The sequence below is a fragment of the Agelaius tricolor genome, unplaced genomic scaffold (assembly GCF_023055355.1).
Source record: "Agelaius tricolor isolate 1412-34295 unplaced genomic scaffold, bAgeTri1.0.p SCAF_12, whole genome shotgun sequence".
Lineage (NCBI taxonomy): Eukaryota > Metazoa > Chordata > Aves > Passeriformes > Icteridae > Agelaius > Agelaius tricolor.
This window is the reverse complement of record NW_027269272.1, coordinates 1,867,024-1,884,148: the sequence shown is the minus strand read 5'-3', so window position 1 is coordinate 1,884,148 and position 17,125 is coordinate 1,867,024. Positions and strand designations below refer to the sequence as shown.

General features: G+C 45.9%; 1 protein-coding gene across 2 annotated transcripts in view; it reads left to right on the top strand.

Annotated features, from left to right (window-relative positions):
- ARHGEF4 (Rho guanine nucleotide exchange factor 4) overlaps positions 1-17,125 on the top strand; it is a 138,754-nt gene that overhangs the window by 14,962 nt on the left and 106,667 nt on the right. Inside the window, exon 1 of one of the 2 annotated variants that reach the window (XM_071437091.1) lies at positions 7,650-8,105. The exons of the other annotated variant lie outside the window; for it this stretch is intronic. Coding sequence (XP_071293192.1) covers positions 7,919-8,105 — 187 coding nt within the window. The 5' untranslated portion in view covers positions 7,650-7,918. Of the gene's footprint in view, positions 1-7,649; positions 8,106-17,125 lie in introns of those variants that run through there. 2 annotated transcript variants of the gene reach the window in all.

Here is a 17,125-nt window from a genome sequence, read left to right as displayed (position 1 = left end):
CAAACACCCAGTGCAAATAACTAAATAAATATTTAGTGCAATACAACAGTGTGCCTGATGTAGAAACAGTGTGTTGTCTCGTGAGAACTGTCCCACCTATGATGATGTCACCTCTATCACACTCTTGAATTAGATTTCTGCAGATGAAATAGACTCTGCCTTGTGTTTGCTGGAGAGCACTACAGTGGGTATGGTGAGATTCCTCTCAGGTTGCTAATTAGGTACTAAAGCAACTAAATGAGCCTCTAGAGACAGAAGTTTCCTGTACTTTAAATCCCCCTAAAGAACAAGTATGCTGTGTTTTCATGAGGAATGCACATGAAGTATCATGTCTGCTTCATTTCCGATGACTGACACTTTCTCAGAATTAAAATGTAACTTGCACAGATTATTAAACTGTGAGATGTATCTTTGCCAGGTTTTTAAATTCTCCATCTGACAGCGCCTGCCCAAACACTGCTGATGTCTCTATCACAGCACTTTGGGCTGGAATAAGGGAAACAGAATGCAGAGGAGTTGTTTGGTGGTTAGGAACCTAGCCAGGAAAAGCCAGCCACAGTTGGGTGCCAAACTGCCATTTCTGCCTCAGAAGGTCTCTGTACCATCGATTAAACCGTGCTGGAGTTACCTAATTAAGGGACAATAACATTGTACTAATTACATCAGAGTTGAATGGTCATAGTATTTTGTCAAGCAAAACTGGTTTGTTTGTGCAGCTCTTGCACAGAGTCATGAGGCTTGATCTGGAAATAAGAAAACTATTTATTATTGTGGTGTTGAGAGCCTTGCCTTTGCTCTCTCAGCACTGAGGGCTTTGATCACTTGCTGTCACAGGCATCTGGTGCTGCCCCAATGCTTAGGACCAGCTCCCTGGCTGAATTAAAAAAGCTGTAGCTTTACTCCTTGGAAATCCCACATGGAAACCCATCACTGTCAAGTTGTCTGTGTATCTCTGACATCAGCTGAAATCCCTGAGCACTGCTGTCATAGAAGTACATTCTGAGTCACAGCTGAGACAAATTTCATGGTAGTTCCCAACTGGGACATGAGGGAGTTAAAAAATATGTATGAATTTCTGAGGGTGAATAGGGGAAATAAATGTATGCAGACTGACCAGCTGGCAGTGCTTTAGGTGTTTATATGCTGTCTAGAAATGGGGCCTGCAACCTGAATCATCTGTGATTCACACAATATTCCTGAGATAGGTACAAGTGAGTTTCTTATCATGACCTAAGAATTTCTGAGTAAATGTAGCAAAACAAGTGAAATCGAGCAGAATCATTTTCCCACCCCCAAAACCATGCTCCTGGGAAAGGAAACTGGTGGAGAGAGGAAGCAGGGGCTCTTCTCCCACAGCCATTTCTGTTAGCTGCTGCATGTGGGCTTCATTTGAAGCATTTTGGAGGAGAATGTGGGTACGTGTCCTGCCTGTGGTAGGATGTGGATGAGAAGAAAACTGCAAGTTACTGAAGTAATACTCTGAGGCTGATGGATCAGTTTTAAGATTGGCTATGTCCTTGAGGCAGCAGTAGTGCAGCAGAATGCCTTCTTTGGTTCTTGTACAGATTTGTCGTGATACCTGTTGTTTTTGACAGAGCTGTAGGGCATGTAAAATAAATATAAAATAGTCAATTAATTTAATCTAATTTTAAGATTTCTAACTCCAAAGCTGCAGCTGCTTGTATTAATGATCCCAGTCTATGTTGTAGTCATAAAAGACAGTGGATATAAAAGTATTCTGCAATATCCAGTGCTACTAGATACTTCCATGTTGAAAATACGAATAAATTTCCCACTCCCAAAGTCTGCACCTCTTCACCTTGTGCAGAGAATGCTGCAGAGACTGGGAGGGATGGAGGATGGAGACCTCTCTAGTTCTGCAGTGTGAAATGATGGCTGGGATGGTCTCAGCCCAAAAGGTGCCATGCACAGCTCTCACACCCTGTCATGCACCTACCCGGGGGCTGGGACAAGAGCTGGGGACAGCCTGGCTATCCTGGCTGGGCTGGGTGCATTTTGCTGGAACAGCATGACAGACAGCAGAGAAATTTCATTTTAGCGCTGGATGTGCTGTGCCCGTCCCGGCGCTCCCCGCAGTCGGATCCCCCGCTCTCCCTGCCTTGGGCCCTGCTGGCAGGGACGGGCAGGCTGAGAGCGGGGACAAGCACTGCCCGCCGGGGCCTCAGCCCGGGCAGGCCCTGCGGAGCCGGGCGGCACCGGCAGGTGGCTCTGACCGCTGTGGAATCACGGAATTCACAGAATGACCAGGTTGGAAGAGACCTTCCAGATCCTCGAGTCCAGCCCAGCCCCAACAGCTCAACTAAACCCTGGCACCCAGTGCCACATCCAGGCTTTGTTAAACACACCCAGGGATGGGGACTCCACCACCTCCCTAGGGCAGCCATCCCAGAACTTTATCACTCTTTCAGTGAAAAACTTTTTCCTAATATCCAACCTAAATTTCCCTTGGCACAGCTTGAGGCTGTGTGCTCTGGTTCTGTCAGTGCTGCCTGGAGAAAGAGCCCAACCGCACCTGACTGTAACCACCCTTCAGGGAGCTGCAGAGAGTGATGAGGGCAGCCCTGAGTCTCCTTTTCTCCAGGCTGAGCACCCCCGGCTCCCTCAGTCGTTCCTCATAGGGCTGCCCTTCCCAGCCCCTAAATGTGGTGGGCCAGGCCAGGCTGTCCCCAGGCCGGGCCGGGCTGTGCTGGGCTGGGCTGTCCCCGGGCCTGGGCTGTCCCCGGGCCTGGGCTGGGCTGTGCTGGGCTGGGCTGTCCCCAGGCCTGGGCTGGGCTGTGCCGGGCCGGGCTGTCCCTGAGCTGGGCTGTCCCTGAGCTGGGCTGTCCCTGGGCTGGGCTGTCCCTGGGCTGGGCTGTCCCTGAGCTGGGCTGTCCCTGAGCTGGGCTGTCCCTGGGCTGGGCTGTCCCTGAGCTGGGCTATCCCTGGGCCTGGGCCGGGCTGTGCCGGGCTGTGCCGTCCCCGGGCCGGGCTGTGCCGGGCTGGGCTGTCCCTGGGCTGGGCTGTCCCCGGGCCTGGGCCGGGCTGTGCCGGGCTGTGCTGGGCTGGGCTGTCCCCGGGCCTGGGCCGGGCTGTCCCTGGGCCAGGCTGTGCCGGGCCGGGCTGTCCCTGGGCCGGGCTGTCCCTGAGCTGGGCTGTCCCCGGGCCGGGCCGGGCCAGGCCCAGCAGAGCCTCCGGCGGGAGGGTGCAGCTGAACCCCGTCCAGCACACACGGGCACCCCAGGGCAGCGAGCTTCACCGTCCTGCTCAAACATCAGAACACCTGAATGGTTGGGAACAGCTTTCTTGGCTGCACACACGCTTCAGTGGGGAGTGTTGGTGAATATCGAGTGTCTTTTCCCTTTAGTTCACAGAATTCTGGTTTTTAAGGGATCCAAAAGGATCATCAAGTCCAACTCCTGGCAGTCCCCACGAGCCACAGCATGTGCCTTGTCCAAATGCTTCTTGGACTCTGCCTGGCTTGGTGCTGGGACCACTGCCCCGGTACCCAGCCACCCTCTGAGTGAGAAAAACCTTTCCTAATATCCAACCTAAACGTCCCCTGACACAACTTCAGGCCACTCCCTCAGGTCCTGCCACCGACTGTTAGAGATGAGAGATTGTTGTCTGTCCCTCTGCTTCCCCTTGCAACAAAGTCTGACTGCAATGACCCCTCAGTCTCCTTTTCTGGTTGTCTGGTTGTTTTCTGGTTGTCTCCCATGCCTTCATTTGTACCGTTCAGTCTGTTCCTTACTTCCAGGTTAGGAAGCAAGCCACTTCCTAAGTAGGTATGAGAATACTTTTCTGCTTTTTAGCAGCCTCTGGAGACCTTTTGACACAGGTATTGCACCAGGAAAGGGGTGGGAGGAAGGGCCTAATATGTACTGGAGTGAGCAGTAGCAGGATAACGAAGCTTTGGGTTAAAGCAGTGGACCAGCATGTTTGTCTTTTAGGCTATGAGACCTATTTTCTCCTTCCCCATCTCTCCTGAGTCTGATACTTGTTTATTTATAGACTGAAGACTGCCTAAAATTGGGGATGTTGCTGGGAAGCTGTTTGGACAGTGGCTGCAGCTGTAAGAATGTAGCTGCAACAAGGCTGAAGCCAGGAGAGGGGCAGTTCTGGGTGTGAGAGCTACCAACCCATGGGACTAGAGCAGAAAGAACATTCAGGGCAGATGCTGCCATTTCTGAGCTTTTCCTTAGGAACTTTCCAGCAGGAGGCAATCCCGAGGTGACACAGTGACAGACAGACACAGAACTGGAGTTTCTTGACATCCCTGCTGTCACTGCTATCCGTGCCTCTCAGGCAGAGACTTTCCTATTCTCGTGCCAGCTTGTCACCCTTTCCCAGATGTTTCCCTCAGTCTGCCTCTCAGACACTCTGAAACTTTTGAACTGGGACAGGGACACACACATGACCATAGACCTCCAGGGTTTGTCATATCCTCATAGAGGGAGGAACCTGCAACCTGTGTATTACAAGATAGGTTTGTAGCTGTGCTAGAACAAATCTCATACCTGTAGTATTTTAAATCATTGTCTAAATGCAGATCAAATCTTTTTGGCAACTTTCCACATGTCTTGTCAGATTGGAACAGCCTCAGATCTTTGAATTTTCCATCAGATATCTACAAGAGATGCCCTGGAGTTAGACCACAGAGCTGTGGTTGGCTGTGCTGAGCAGAGAGGCATGAATTCCCTGTGCTGATGAGGAACATACTGGTGGCCTTGGAAATCCTGCAACAAGAATAGGCAAGCCAAGTTCTCAAGGGCTGAATCTTTTGTGGATAGTCTGGAAAACAGTGACCACTTAGTGATACTGAGTTATCCTCCAGCCTCCCTGGTGTAGTGGAAAGTATTTCTCAGAGGCAAAGGGACTGTTTGTTTACTCAACATCATGTGGACATCTTTCATCTTCTTTTCCCAGCTATAGATGTGCTGTTAAACTCACACTTGGCAACAGTTAATGTGAAGATGTTTGACAGCCACTGGAGAAATCTGTTCAAGAGGGAAAATATTAGCTCAATAACAGGACTTCATTATGTCTTATAAATATTTAGCAGTCCTGTAGTTCAGCAAAATAGCAAGCTGAGTTATTTATTCCATTTTTGTCATTTTAGCTCTTGAAGAAAGTGGTATGCAAGTTCCCAGAAGTGCATCATGGTAGCTGTAGCATGAAATGTCTGTTCCATCCCCATTAACTAGAAGAGTATAATTGAATTTAAGTGGCTAAAAAATAATCACATTGCCTACTGTATACTTTTCACTTTGTCTCTTAATCACAGAAAGATTAGACCCACTATGTCAGTCTTGGTTCTGTTTAACCACAGCCACAAACATTTGCCCTCTGTGAGGTCTTTGATAATGTGCTCACTCAAAAGGTTTCATCCAGTCTTAAAAGCAGAGCCTGGTAGTGGCTGAGTTCCTGAAATTTGTCTTAGCAAGTTGACTGGGATTGTCTGAGGTGAAAGATTTAGCATACCAATAAAAACCTTCTGTGTGGCAAACAGAGAAGAAGAAGGTCCTAGGAAATCCTGAATGATTCTGGTAATTACTGTTCAAAGCTACAAGATTACAGGAGAACCCAGCAGAGGCTAAAAAATCCAGCAAACATTTAGGATCAGGTTGTCAAAGGCTAGCTTGGCTATCTTTACCAGGCTGTGCAGTGAGATTCTTAATCTTTAGTTGGAGTCAGTTACTGCTACATCAACCTTAGATAACTTCTTTTCTAATGTCACAGAAGAAAGTCTCCATGTAGATTTTACAACAACAACAACAAAAATCTGTAGTTGGTGGAACCCCTATATGATGGGTTGCAGTCTTGAACTCTGACAAAATTTTTGCTTTCCACAATTTGGCTGTGTAGAATTTTTCTTCATTCCACAGAAAGTGGAAAGAAAATTCTTCTCCAGTGCATTCCTACAACAGACACACATACATGAGGATAATTAGGACTGAATTGTAGCCTCTCTTTAGCACCTCTGCTGTCTGAAGAGCTGCACTGCCTTTCTTCTTCTCAATGCCTTGTTCTCCAAATCCACAGAACAGCTGCATTTGTCCTTGTTGTCAATGTTTAATTTACCTTCCTCTGATTATTGTGATCAAGAGGAGTTTCTCTCCAGTTGTACTTGAATGCAGGCAGTTCTGGAAGAACCAGATCAATGCAGGAGAGTGATTCTACTGCAGTCAAATCAAGAACACATTTCCATTTCTCTGTTAGGAAGTATTAGATATTTTGGTTCATTCAGAAGATAATTGAAGGAATTATTTTGTTACAGATCACTAAAAATGTAATTTTTTTTTTTTTTACTGCTGCAGAGACCATTATTTTAAAGAATAGCTGAAATATTTAAGTTGGTTCAGCATTATTCGGTGCTTTGTGATATTCTCCAGTGATGGAGTGTGGCATTTTTTTCCTTTTAGGAAATACTCAGTAAATCAGAAGTCTTACTGCACTGAAATAACTCTGCTACTGCATGGATAGTGAGGCAAATTCAAAGGGGTCTCTATTGCAACAAGCTGTGATGGCCTTATTTACTTTGCAAAGAGCCACCTTACATACAAATTGTAAAATAAGCATTTTCAGTTCTTATGTGAAATTGGGCTCCTGGGTTTGGATTTGGGTGTCTGGAGCCACGTTCACTCTCCATGTGACAGGAGCAGTGTGGGGTTTTCCTTTGTGGCTGTCCCTCTCCCACATGTGCTGGGGGAGCTGATCTCCTCCTTTGCTCCAGCCCTACTTGCAGTCTCACCTGGCTAAACTTTCACCTGGCCTGGGCAATCCCACACTGAATCAAGCTACTTCTGGTCTTACACTCTTTTCTTCTGCACAGGGTACAAACCATGTGGCTGCTCTTAAATTATTTTGGTAGTTTGACAGATCTGCTGTGTGCAAGGTCTTTGAGCAGAGTGGCAGCCCAGGAATGTCCTTTATTACAAAATCTCTGTGGTGCCTCAAAGCTTTTGTTAGAGTGTACAGGTATTTCTGCATTCCCAGGAAAGTGGGATTCTTTCAAGATCCTTCTTACAGGGATACAGGGATTCTCCTCTTAGGTAATGAGAATATAAAACTTCCTAGTAAATGGTAGTTGGGGATGCTGTTTCAGTTGGGACTGAGGTCTCTTGCAAAGATCACACATGGAAATCGGGATCATACCAGGTCTGCAGTCTGGGAGTGGATGCTAAATGATTTTTCAAAACTCCCAGCTGCAATCTTCCCAAATCTCAATCTGTGTTTTTCTGGCTTTAATTTCATTTTGAATTCTTTTTCCGAGTACTTACAAAAATAGTTTTTTAATAGCAGCAGCCACATCCAGTTCTAAACACGATTAGTTTATATGTTAAATCCTTTCTGAGTTCTCAGGGGAAGCAGATAACACAAGGTCTCTCTCACTCGGGCATTTTTAAAACGCATGAAATTCTACTATTTCCACGTCTTTATTTTTAATCTGACAGTCCTGCTAAATTAGGAGGAGAGATCTCTGTCTCACCCTTTGCTTCCTTAATGCCTTGAAATCGGCTTTAATAAAAATCAGCCTCGGGAAGCTGCGGCCGAGCGCAGCGGAGCCGCCTCGGAGGGAGCCTCCTTAGCGGACCCCTATGATGTCAGGATGCACCGAGGCGAGCGGAGCGGAGCCTCGGGATCCAGCGCAGAGCTCCGCCGGCGCTGCCCGCTCCCGCTGCCCTGTGAGGGCTCCGCCGGAGCCTCGGGATCCAGCGCAGAGCTCCGCCGGCGCTGCCCGCTGCCGCTGCCCTGCCCGGGCTCTGCAGAGCGCTGCCCGCTGCCCTGTGAGGGCTCCGCAGAGCGCTGCCCGCTCCCCGCAGAGCGCTGCCCGCTGCCCTGCCCGCTGCCCTGCGAGCGCTGCCCGCTCCCCGCCGCAGCCCCCTGGAGCCCCCGGCTCCCCCTGGCATTCGCCCGCATGAGGACCCAGCAGTGCCCCAGCGAGTCCAGCGGGGCTCACAGTGCCGAGAACTGCAGCAGCAGCGGCAGCTCCGGGCTCTCGCCGGGCTCGGATTCAGACAGCAGCGGGGTGGTGTGTGGTGGTGGTGGCATGAGAGGCGTCCTGTCCAGGTACTGGAGCTTGGAGAGTCTGCACTCTGCCACAGGTAAGGGGCTCTTCTCTTCCTTTTCTTTTTTTCCTTTTTTTTTCTATGATATTGCACTGACCTTGAGAAACCAAACCAAACCTTCTGAAAAAAGTATATAATTTGGAAATGCAGTATCTTCATCTGGAGAGATAACCAAAGCATTCAGTGTTTGCTAGCTATACCCTCTGCAGACTTAAACCTAAACCAAAACAGCACAGACCCTTAATAGACTTCTTAAATCAGGAGGGAAGAAATAGGGTTTTAATGGCTTTGGAAACAGTGTGTAGGCTTCTACCTGATTACAGCTGTTCTTGCCTATTGGAACATTTCTCATTTCAGCTTAATCATACAGAGCTGAACATTAGAGTTGATATTTCTCTGTGTAAATTCCAGTGCAGAGAGTGTCACTGCCTCTAGAAAATGCCCAGGCAAGTGCTGTGCAGCAGATGAGAGCTAGGTAGGGTTGCACTGCTGTGCACTGAAGGAGGGAAAGGCAGTTCCCTGAGCCAGCTGCTCAAGTTCACTTTTTGCTTTCCCATCCATTATTTAAAGTCTTTCTGAACCAGAGATCTTGGAGGCATGTTCATGTAGCCTGGACCTGTTCTGGCTTAGCCTGTCTGGATCTGGCATTCTAGTTTTTAGTTACTGGTGTGCCTGTTTAGGGTTTGAATGCTTGAACTGCAAGCATAGTAAAGAAGCTTTCTCATTCCCATCTGATCCTAGCAAAGGATCCTGGCAATGATGTTACTGGCCAATGACTGCTGAGCTGTTCAGCTGTTGCTGTTTAGAGAGATTTTTAATAGAGCTGCAGTAAATTAGTTCCTCTCTTAGATAAATTCAGACAAGTGCCTTCAAGGCTACCAGTGACTGCCATTTCCTTAGTAAGAATACCCAGTGCTACCAGCTAGAATCAAGGCTTGGGAAGAATTTAGGGTGCAGTTCTGTGTAATCTGCTTTAGTTGTGTGTACTTTTAATTATTGGAAGGTTTTATCATTCCATCTGCTACTGTAGATTCAGAGCTGTTTACTAAAATCTCCATTGCAGCTCTGGAGTCTCTGCTGAAGCATGAGTAACTGCACAACCATAATCAGGAAAGGGCTACAGCAGGGTGGCCAGTCTCCCTGACCTTCCACCCTGCACACCCACCTTCCAGGTGGCCAAAAGCACAGTACATCCTGAGAGTCCAGGGACAGGACAAAAGCTGAGGTGAGATCAAGCCATTGGTGCTCTGTTTTCGGGGAAGACCTGGGCTGCAGGTACAAGATGAGGTGCTTTTGCATTCTCAGTTACATCTGCTGGCTGTTTTCTCCTGTATCTGGGAGTGCAAATTAACCCCAGCATGCTCTGACATTGGCATGAAGTGTAAGTGTGGCACAGGGTCTTTGTGCAAACTCTGCTCAGAGTTCTGGGGGGTTGCAGCAGTGGCTCCATCCCCTCTATGTCCCAGGGTTTGCAGTCAGCTGCCCTCCCTGGAAGCATTCTTGGGCTTAATCAGGTCACTTGAAACAAATGATGTACAGGATACAGAAGAAGTGAGGTTGATGGCAGAAGCAGGCTCTGAAATTGTCTGTTTTTCTAAATGCTCTTTCATTTCCACAAGTCTTGTTCCCAAGGCTATGAGGCATTGGTGTCATTTTGTGGATGCTACATGCATTTAGCAGGAAATACAGAGATGAGAAGAAATAGAACAGAAAATGGGATGGAGACAGACTGAGGACAGGGAGAAACCAAATTAAGTTTCATAATTACTGTATTGATATAAAAATACAATAATAAAAGCAGATCACTGCATTTCAGACTCCTTGCTGCCTGTGTGGTTGGTGTCTTCTCATGGTAAAAGATTTCTGAGCAGTTTGTCTCTAACTACTAACACAATTCAGGTCAGAATTAGTATTAAACTTTGAGAAAAATGGATCACTAGGAGGAATTTATTTTGTTTTGATTCTTCTCTGTCAGAATTCTTCTTTGGCTTAAACTTAGGAAGTTGTGGTAGAACTGCTCCTCTCCACCATCAATTGCCTGTCTGAGGAGTGAGGCAGGATTTCTTAAAAGCTTGTGCTAAATAACATTTTTGAATGTAAAATTTAATACACTGTTTAAACCAACCAAAAAAACCCAAACAGAAAACCCAAGGAAAAAAAAAAAAAAAACCCAGCAGGAGCAGTAGCAGCTGGCAATGCATGAGAGAAGCAGTCAGTAAAATGTGTGGCAGTGTCCTCTCCTCATAGGAGCAGGGAGTCTCCAGCTCCTTTCCATGTGATACATCAAGGAATTAGGGGGGAAAAAAGAGTACAGACTGTATGGAAACACTGGGAAGTTGTATTAAAAAAGGTCTGAGGCATGAGTCAGTCCCTCTCCCTGTCTGAAGGGATTCTGCATGTCCTTAAGGCTGCACAGGTGCACTTGGCAGAGAGGGTTTTGCTTTTTGCCCTGTGTGTACATCACCTTTTCTTTAGGGGTCTTTATCCTGAGTCTGTTGCTGTCTAAGACTTCAGGGAAGATTAGAAATGAACCAGATTTAAATGACTGAAATGTGGAGGTGAAAAGAAGGTGGGAGGTACGATTGGAATGCATCCATTGGAGTTTTTCTTTTAGATAATTTAGATTCCAAGGAAGTGAAGAGACAGAGATGTATGTGTGCTTATGTATGCATACATTTGACAGTGTGTGATTTCAGAAATACAAACTGACATCCCCTGTGTAGAAAAAACAGAGTTTTCTGGGGTTCACAGGAACAAAAACTGTCTTTGGTTTGTGGTTTGTTATCTTCCTCTGCAGTCAGTAATGAAATATACAATTCCTTTTGGTTTGGGGTTGACCTTGTTGTAATATATTGATAAAGAGGGAAAGCTAAATGTGACAGTTGAAAGAGAGAAGACCTGTTGCTACAGCATAAACTTCTGTGCAAATGCTGCTTGAAATACAACTATGCAAAAAAACCCCATGGTTCAGGCTTATAGGAAGTGAAAAAAATCGACTGTTTTTTAGTATCAGTGGCATTTATGGTCTAAATGTCAATAAACACTACCTTACACGAGAAGGCCCTTCTCCCTGAAGCTAAAAATAAACATGAAAATAAGGAATGAAATAAATAAAATGAAAATAAGGAATGCTTTATTCTTCTCCATTTGAGGATGCCAGAGGACTTTGCAAGCATCAATAACCCTCACAGAGGACCCAAAAGACTTTCAAAGCATGATTTAGTATAGATAAAAAGGTACTTAGATACTTAGACAGTATCCTTGCTATTTTTAAATACTTATGAGCAGTGTCCAAGTCCGGTGCAGGTCCCTGAGAGAAAAGGACTGGGAGCTGGGGTGGCTCAGCAATTCTGAAAATGGGGCTGTGAGTATCTCAGCTGGCCAAAACCCCGTAAGGCATCCAGATTAAAAGTCACTTTTAGTGCCAGTGCTCCAGCCAGTGATTCAGAGGCACTCTGGGTGCTCTAGCCCTGGTTTCCTAGGCAGGACTTTGTACCCCAGGGCTGCCTGTATCCCATTCATCACTGTTGTACAACTCCACTGAAAAGTTTTTCCTTTAGGATGTTTCCAGATTCAAGCCTGTGAACAGCTCTCTTTGCCTTTCCAGCTCCTTTGTTGCAGGTCCAATCCTGAGCTCATTAACACTTCTGTTTATTCTTTTTCTTGTCCAAGTTGGGAAGGTCTGGAAGAGCAAAGAAAGGTAGGGACAAAGGGGGAATCACAACCTGGAGGACTAGTGGTTGCCATAGTTTCCCTGGGATCCTCTGTGTATTTGTGCACATGTAGCAATTTAATTGTACAGGCTCCACTTCAGTGAGCCTCTGCACAGATTTGTGGCTCCTAATATGCAGATATGCTCATCTACTGCCCTTGGGAATATGGCCTTTAAACAAACAGGAAAACATGAAGCATGGGTGTGGAGGGGTTTTTTTCTTCATTCAGAGCTTAAAAAGAAAATTGTGGGTTTTTTAGGAAGGTTTTTTCCAAGTCATTCATTTTATTGTTGTGGCTGATGAGAGAGCCAGTAATAGAGCTGTGGCAAATGCTTTGAGTCTTTCTTGTTTGGCAAGAGATTTTCTTTTGAGCATTTTCTTTTTCCTTTTTCTTCCTCTAGCCCTGTCTTTTTGGTACTGATGTCTTCAGCTGTGTTCATGGACTGCAGAGCATAATTCCACTGATCCTTCTTTCTCTAGGGTCACTCAATCAGCAAGAGTTAGAGGTCACACAAGGGGAGATTGATTTAAGGTTCAAATTGCTTCAGAATGCATCCAAAGGAGAGCAGGAAGGGAAAAAAGTGAGTGCCTCAGAGCATCCAGTGCAGCATCACCAGGTTGAGTTGCACCATTACCTTGGCAAATCCTGAGCTAGGATATTTCAGCTGGATTCATGGCTTGCACTCTAACATGGCCCATGTGTTCCCTCATATATCTCCTGTCACCTTCAGAATAACTCCCACTCATCTTCTGAACAATAATCAATGGATTTAAGAACAAACAAACAATAATCCATGCTAAATTCACTTGGGTTTTTTTCCTCTGTGTAGATTAATTTGTCGTGGTGACTGTATGGTAAGGTTAAACCTAAGGGCAATCCTGAACTTTTGAGGAAGAATTACAAGATGCACATCTCTTGGATGAGCTTTTTTAGTGCCCTAAAGCTCAAGTTAATATTTCTTAGTTGAAAATACATCTTCCAAGTAGTGTTGAGTGTTGCTGAACTGTGACTTGGCATCCCATTCAAATAGTGAGGGCATCTATATTAGTAAGTGGTTGAGTTCATTCCAGTAAAGGGAATTTCAGTCAATGCTAACTGTGTGTAAACTTGGCCACCTGACACATTTTGTACACTTACAGAAATGGTTTTTTCAGTGAAAAGTATCCTCTAGCATAATGTTTTCCATTAAAGGGAATAAAAATAGTGTTAATATAGGTAGGAAGTCTAATCAGGTTTCCGTACCTCTGTTTGCAGCAGAACCAGATTTTGTAAATTCAGCTACTTTGGAGTTCTAATTACATGTTAATGTATTGGGGGTGGTTCTAGTTGATTTTCCCTTGAGATTTACTTGTGTTGTTTCAAAAGGAGTAAATGCTTATTCTCATGTCCCTGTGAGGCACAGATTAGCACCTGTGACTATCAAAAATAAACATTCCCATTTTTGCTGATGCTATGTTTGCAGCAGGGAAAGATAAATCTTTGGAACACTGCCTGTGATACTTCCCCAGGTGTCACAGGTACACCATCCTCATCCTTTGCCTTCTCTGCCTTCAAAACAACTCCCATGAAGAACATTTAGGTTGTGATCACTGTTCCCTTTGCTGAGGAATATGACAACTTCTAAGGCTGTATTTTCTCAAAGATTCACTTATATTTAGAGTAGTCTTTCAGACCAGCACTTTCCTGGGATTTATCCCAGCTTCAATTGCTGTATTTTCCTGTATGGAGTGAAACAGCTTTAAGCCACCTGATTTCAGTGCTGCCAGCATCAGAGCTCTTGCAGCAGGAAACTAGCATGGCCCAAGAGAGTGAAGGGAAGGGGAATGAGGAGGTGCCATGATGCTTACCTGACCCTTCCTTTCTTCTCTGCCTTTAGGCAGACACCCAAAGGTTGGCAGAAACTTGACCATTCCTTTTCATTTGTGTTATCTGGGTCTAGTTCATGTAGGTAAAAAACCCAGCAAAAATAGATGAGAGCATGGGCTGGCAAACTGTCTGTGCCCAGTGCTCACAGAGAATGTGTGTACTTGCTGCCTACACAAGATGCAGCTTTGCCATGCCTGCTTAGCAATGAGTTCAGTTAAACAATGTAGGGAACAATCCTGCCTGTCCTTTGCCATTGGGATGTGGCCTTTAAATTACTAAGCTTGTCTGTAACTGAGCTTATTCCCTACTAAGGTCCTGTTCTCCAATTCTTCTGGACCATGAGAAGTGTCTTTGAAGGATTAGAGAAATATAGCCCTCTTCTGAGAGTCAGTAATTATATGTGGAGGCTTCTAATTTAATTAGAATCCTGTCTCATCTCACAATCCTTTTGTGGCCTGGTGTTTGTTAAACCAAGTAACTTGTTCAGTGATTTGTTTAAAAGTGCCAGGGACAAGCTGGGTGTGCTGGACTGCAGAGGACATTGGTCTGAGCAGGCCCAAAGTCTCAAGATGAGCTGTCTAATGAGTGCCTTCAGTGGCTGTGCCATTCTCAAAAAGCTGCTCCTACAAGTGTGTGTCTGCACATGAAAGTGAGACAGGAGCCTGGTGTAAGCTGAGAGGAACATGGTTTGCACCTGGTTAATGGCTTGGATTACATTGTGTGAACATCCAAGTGTTGGCAGCTCTTACTACAAATATCCCTGGGGGTGTATTTGCCTAAACAGGTAGAGAGAGAGCTTTGCTGCTGTTATTCTCAGTCCCTGCTAGTCAAGGAGCAAGAGATTCTCTGGACTATGATGTTGGCTCATAAGAGCTCAAATAAACCTTTTCTTTTTCCTTTTTGCCATGGAGTACAGAGTAATTGCTTTGCTGGAGTAATTGAGCCATTTCCAAGTTGTGCTGTATCCCAGGGAGTGCTTATGGATGCTCTAATGCATCACCCCTGATTCCTGCACTCCGTGGCCTCCAGCAGGCTGAAGGCTGGCAAGTGGTCATAGAAGAGGAGGGAAATCAAGTGCTAAAGGCAGCTGAGTTTTGAATATCCTCCTTGTTCTTACTCTGTTGAATTATATTTTATCCCATGTTTAAGTGAAAGTGTGTATATATATATATATATATATATATATATATACACACATACATACACACACAGATATAAATATATACATACACACAAGGTTATTAATTAGTTACGTTTGGAACATTACTCAGTGAGGTTGCTCAAAAACAAGCATTTCTAGGTGTGGACTCTACTTTTTTTTTTTTTTTTTCTACCAATGGATAAGGTTTCTTTCAGAGCCCATCTTAAAGGATCTGATAAATGCCTAAATAATAATTTGAAACCCATTTCAAATTATTATTTCAGGTGTACTGTTAAGGTACATGGTACCATCCTCTTGCTTTGGAAGATAAATTACATGTGAGTATTTATAAAAGAACTTGTAAAAGAAGTTTTTGTGTCAGGAAGATGAGGTAAATGAAGAACTTTCATTTTTTTAAAATTTTCTTTAAAATACAAAAAAAATATCATAATGGAATTGGAATGCTTTGTGTTGAGAATAAAGGAAGATAAGACTAATGATGTTTTCAAAACAGCTGGCAGAGATTTATTTCTATGGGGGAGTGAAATTGCAAGAGTTTCCCTTTTGGCTAATGGAAATAGTTCCCATTAGGTAGTTTTGAATTAGGTACTTTTTTTTTTTTTTTTTTTTAATTGAAGTGTCCCTAAAAATGCAGGGAAAAGGCAGTGAGCTAGGAAATTCAGTGTTAACACAAAATGATCTGTTGGAATAGGTAGGATGGAGCTGCTCTGCTCTCCCTTGGCCAATGGAACCTTTCCAGGCCAGGTGTGAGGAGCCCTCAGCTCTTTGTGAGCCGCAATCACACAGCTGGGGTGTACATGCAAAAAGACAAACTTGGCATTGGGAAACTGCAGTTCATGGGGTGTTCCAACAGGCAAAGGAAGCCACAAGCAGGGCCTGTGCATGGACTGGCTGCAGCTCCCTGTTCTGGGAGCTGCCATTAACACTATTCTGCTCCCTCTAAGGTTATTCTGTTCCCTATTGCAGGGATCTTTACAAATGCCAAGGCACATCCGAGTTCAAAGGAGGAGAAGCTGTCTACATAATTACTGAATCTAAAGAAACCCATGCTGAGCTGTTTGGGAGCTCAGGGCTCAGCTGTGGCAGGAAGGTGCAGCAGGCAGTGAGAATCAGTCTCACCTGCTCAACCCAAGGGCTGCTGGAGCTGCTCCTCTGCTGAGACTTCCCCTGCTGGCCCTCAGGGTGATACCTTGGGGTTTAAGCTTTTCTGTTCTGTTTTGGTGTGCAGCTCTTAGCTTTATATCAAGTGTCACTGGGATCTTTGCACAGGATAGTGGAGGCAAAACAATCCTATTCTAGCTGGAGACTCAAGGACAATCTCCTCAAACTGCAGGCCCAAAGCATGAACAGCATGAAAAGAGGAGGGTGGGCAGGCAAGCAAGGAGGGTGAAACTTCATCATTTGAAGCTCTTAACTGGGCAGTTAACTCCTATATGCAAATGGACTAAAACCTATAAAAATGTGAGATCTCATGACCAATCCCTCCTTTGCTCCCACATTGGAGCCCCCCAGGGCATAGCCAGGACTGTGGCTCTGGTACTGCCAGGGTGTGGCCTCTGAAGGCACCTCAATAAATATGAATAAATCTCCACTTTATTGCTCTGAACTCCTTCCAGCCTCTGCTCCTGCTCCTTGAAGCTTCAAGGGAAGTGACCACCCTGTGTGACACTGTCCCTGGTCTGGGACACAGTGACCACTCTGTGTGCCGCTGTCCCTGGTCTGGGACACAGTGACCACCCTGTGTGACACTGTCCCTGGTCTGGGACACAGTGACCATGCTCTGTGATACTGTCCCTGGTCTGGGACACAGTGACCACCCTCTGTGACACTGTCCCTGGTCTGGGACACAGTGACCACCCTGTGTGCCACTGTCCCTGGTCTGAGACACAGTGACCACGCTCTGTGACACTGTCCCTGGTCTGGGACACAATGACCACTCTGTGTGACACTGTCCCTGGTCTGGGACACAGTGACCACCCTGTGTGCCACTGTCCCTGGTCTGGGACACAGTGACCACCCTGTGTGCCACTGTCCCTGGTCTGGGACACAGTGACCACTCTGTGTGCCACTGTCCCTGGTCTGGGACACAGTGACCACCCTCTGTGACACTGTCCCTGGTCTGGGACACCGTGGCCACCCTGTGTGACACTGTCCCTGGTCTGGGACACAGTGACCATGCTCTGTGATACTGTCCCTGGTCTGGGACACAGTGACCACCCTCTGTGACACTGTCCCTGGTCTGGGACACAGTGACCACCCTGTGTGCCACTGTCCCTGGTCTGAGACACAGTGACCACGCTCTGTGACACTGTCC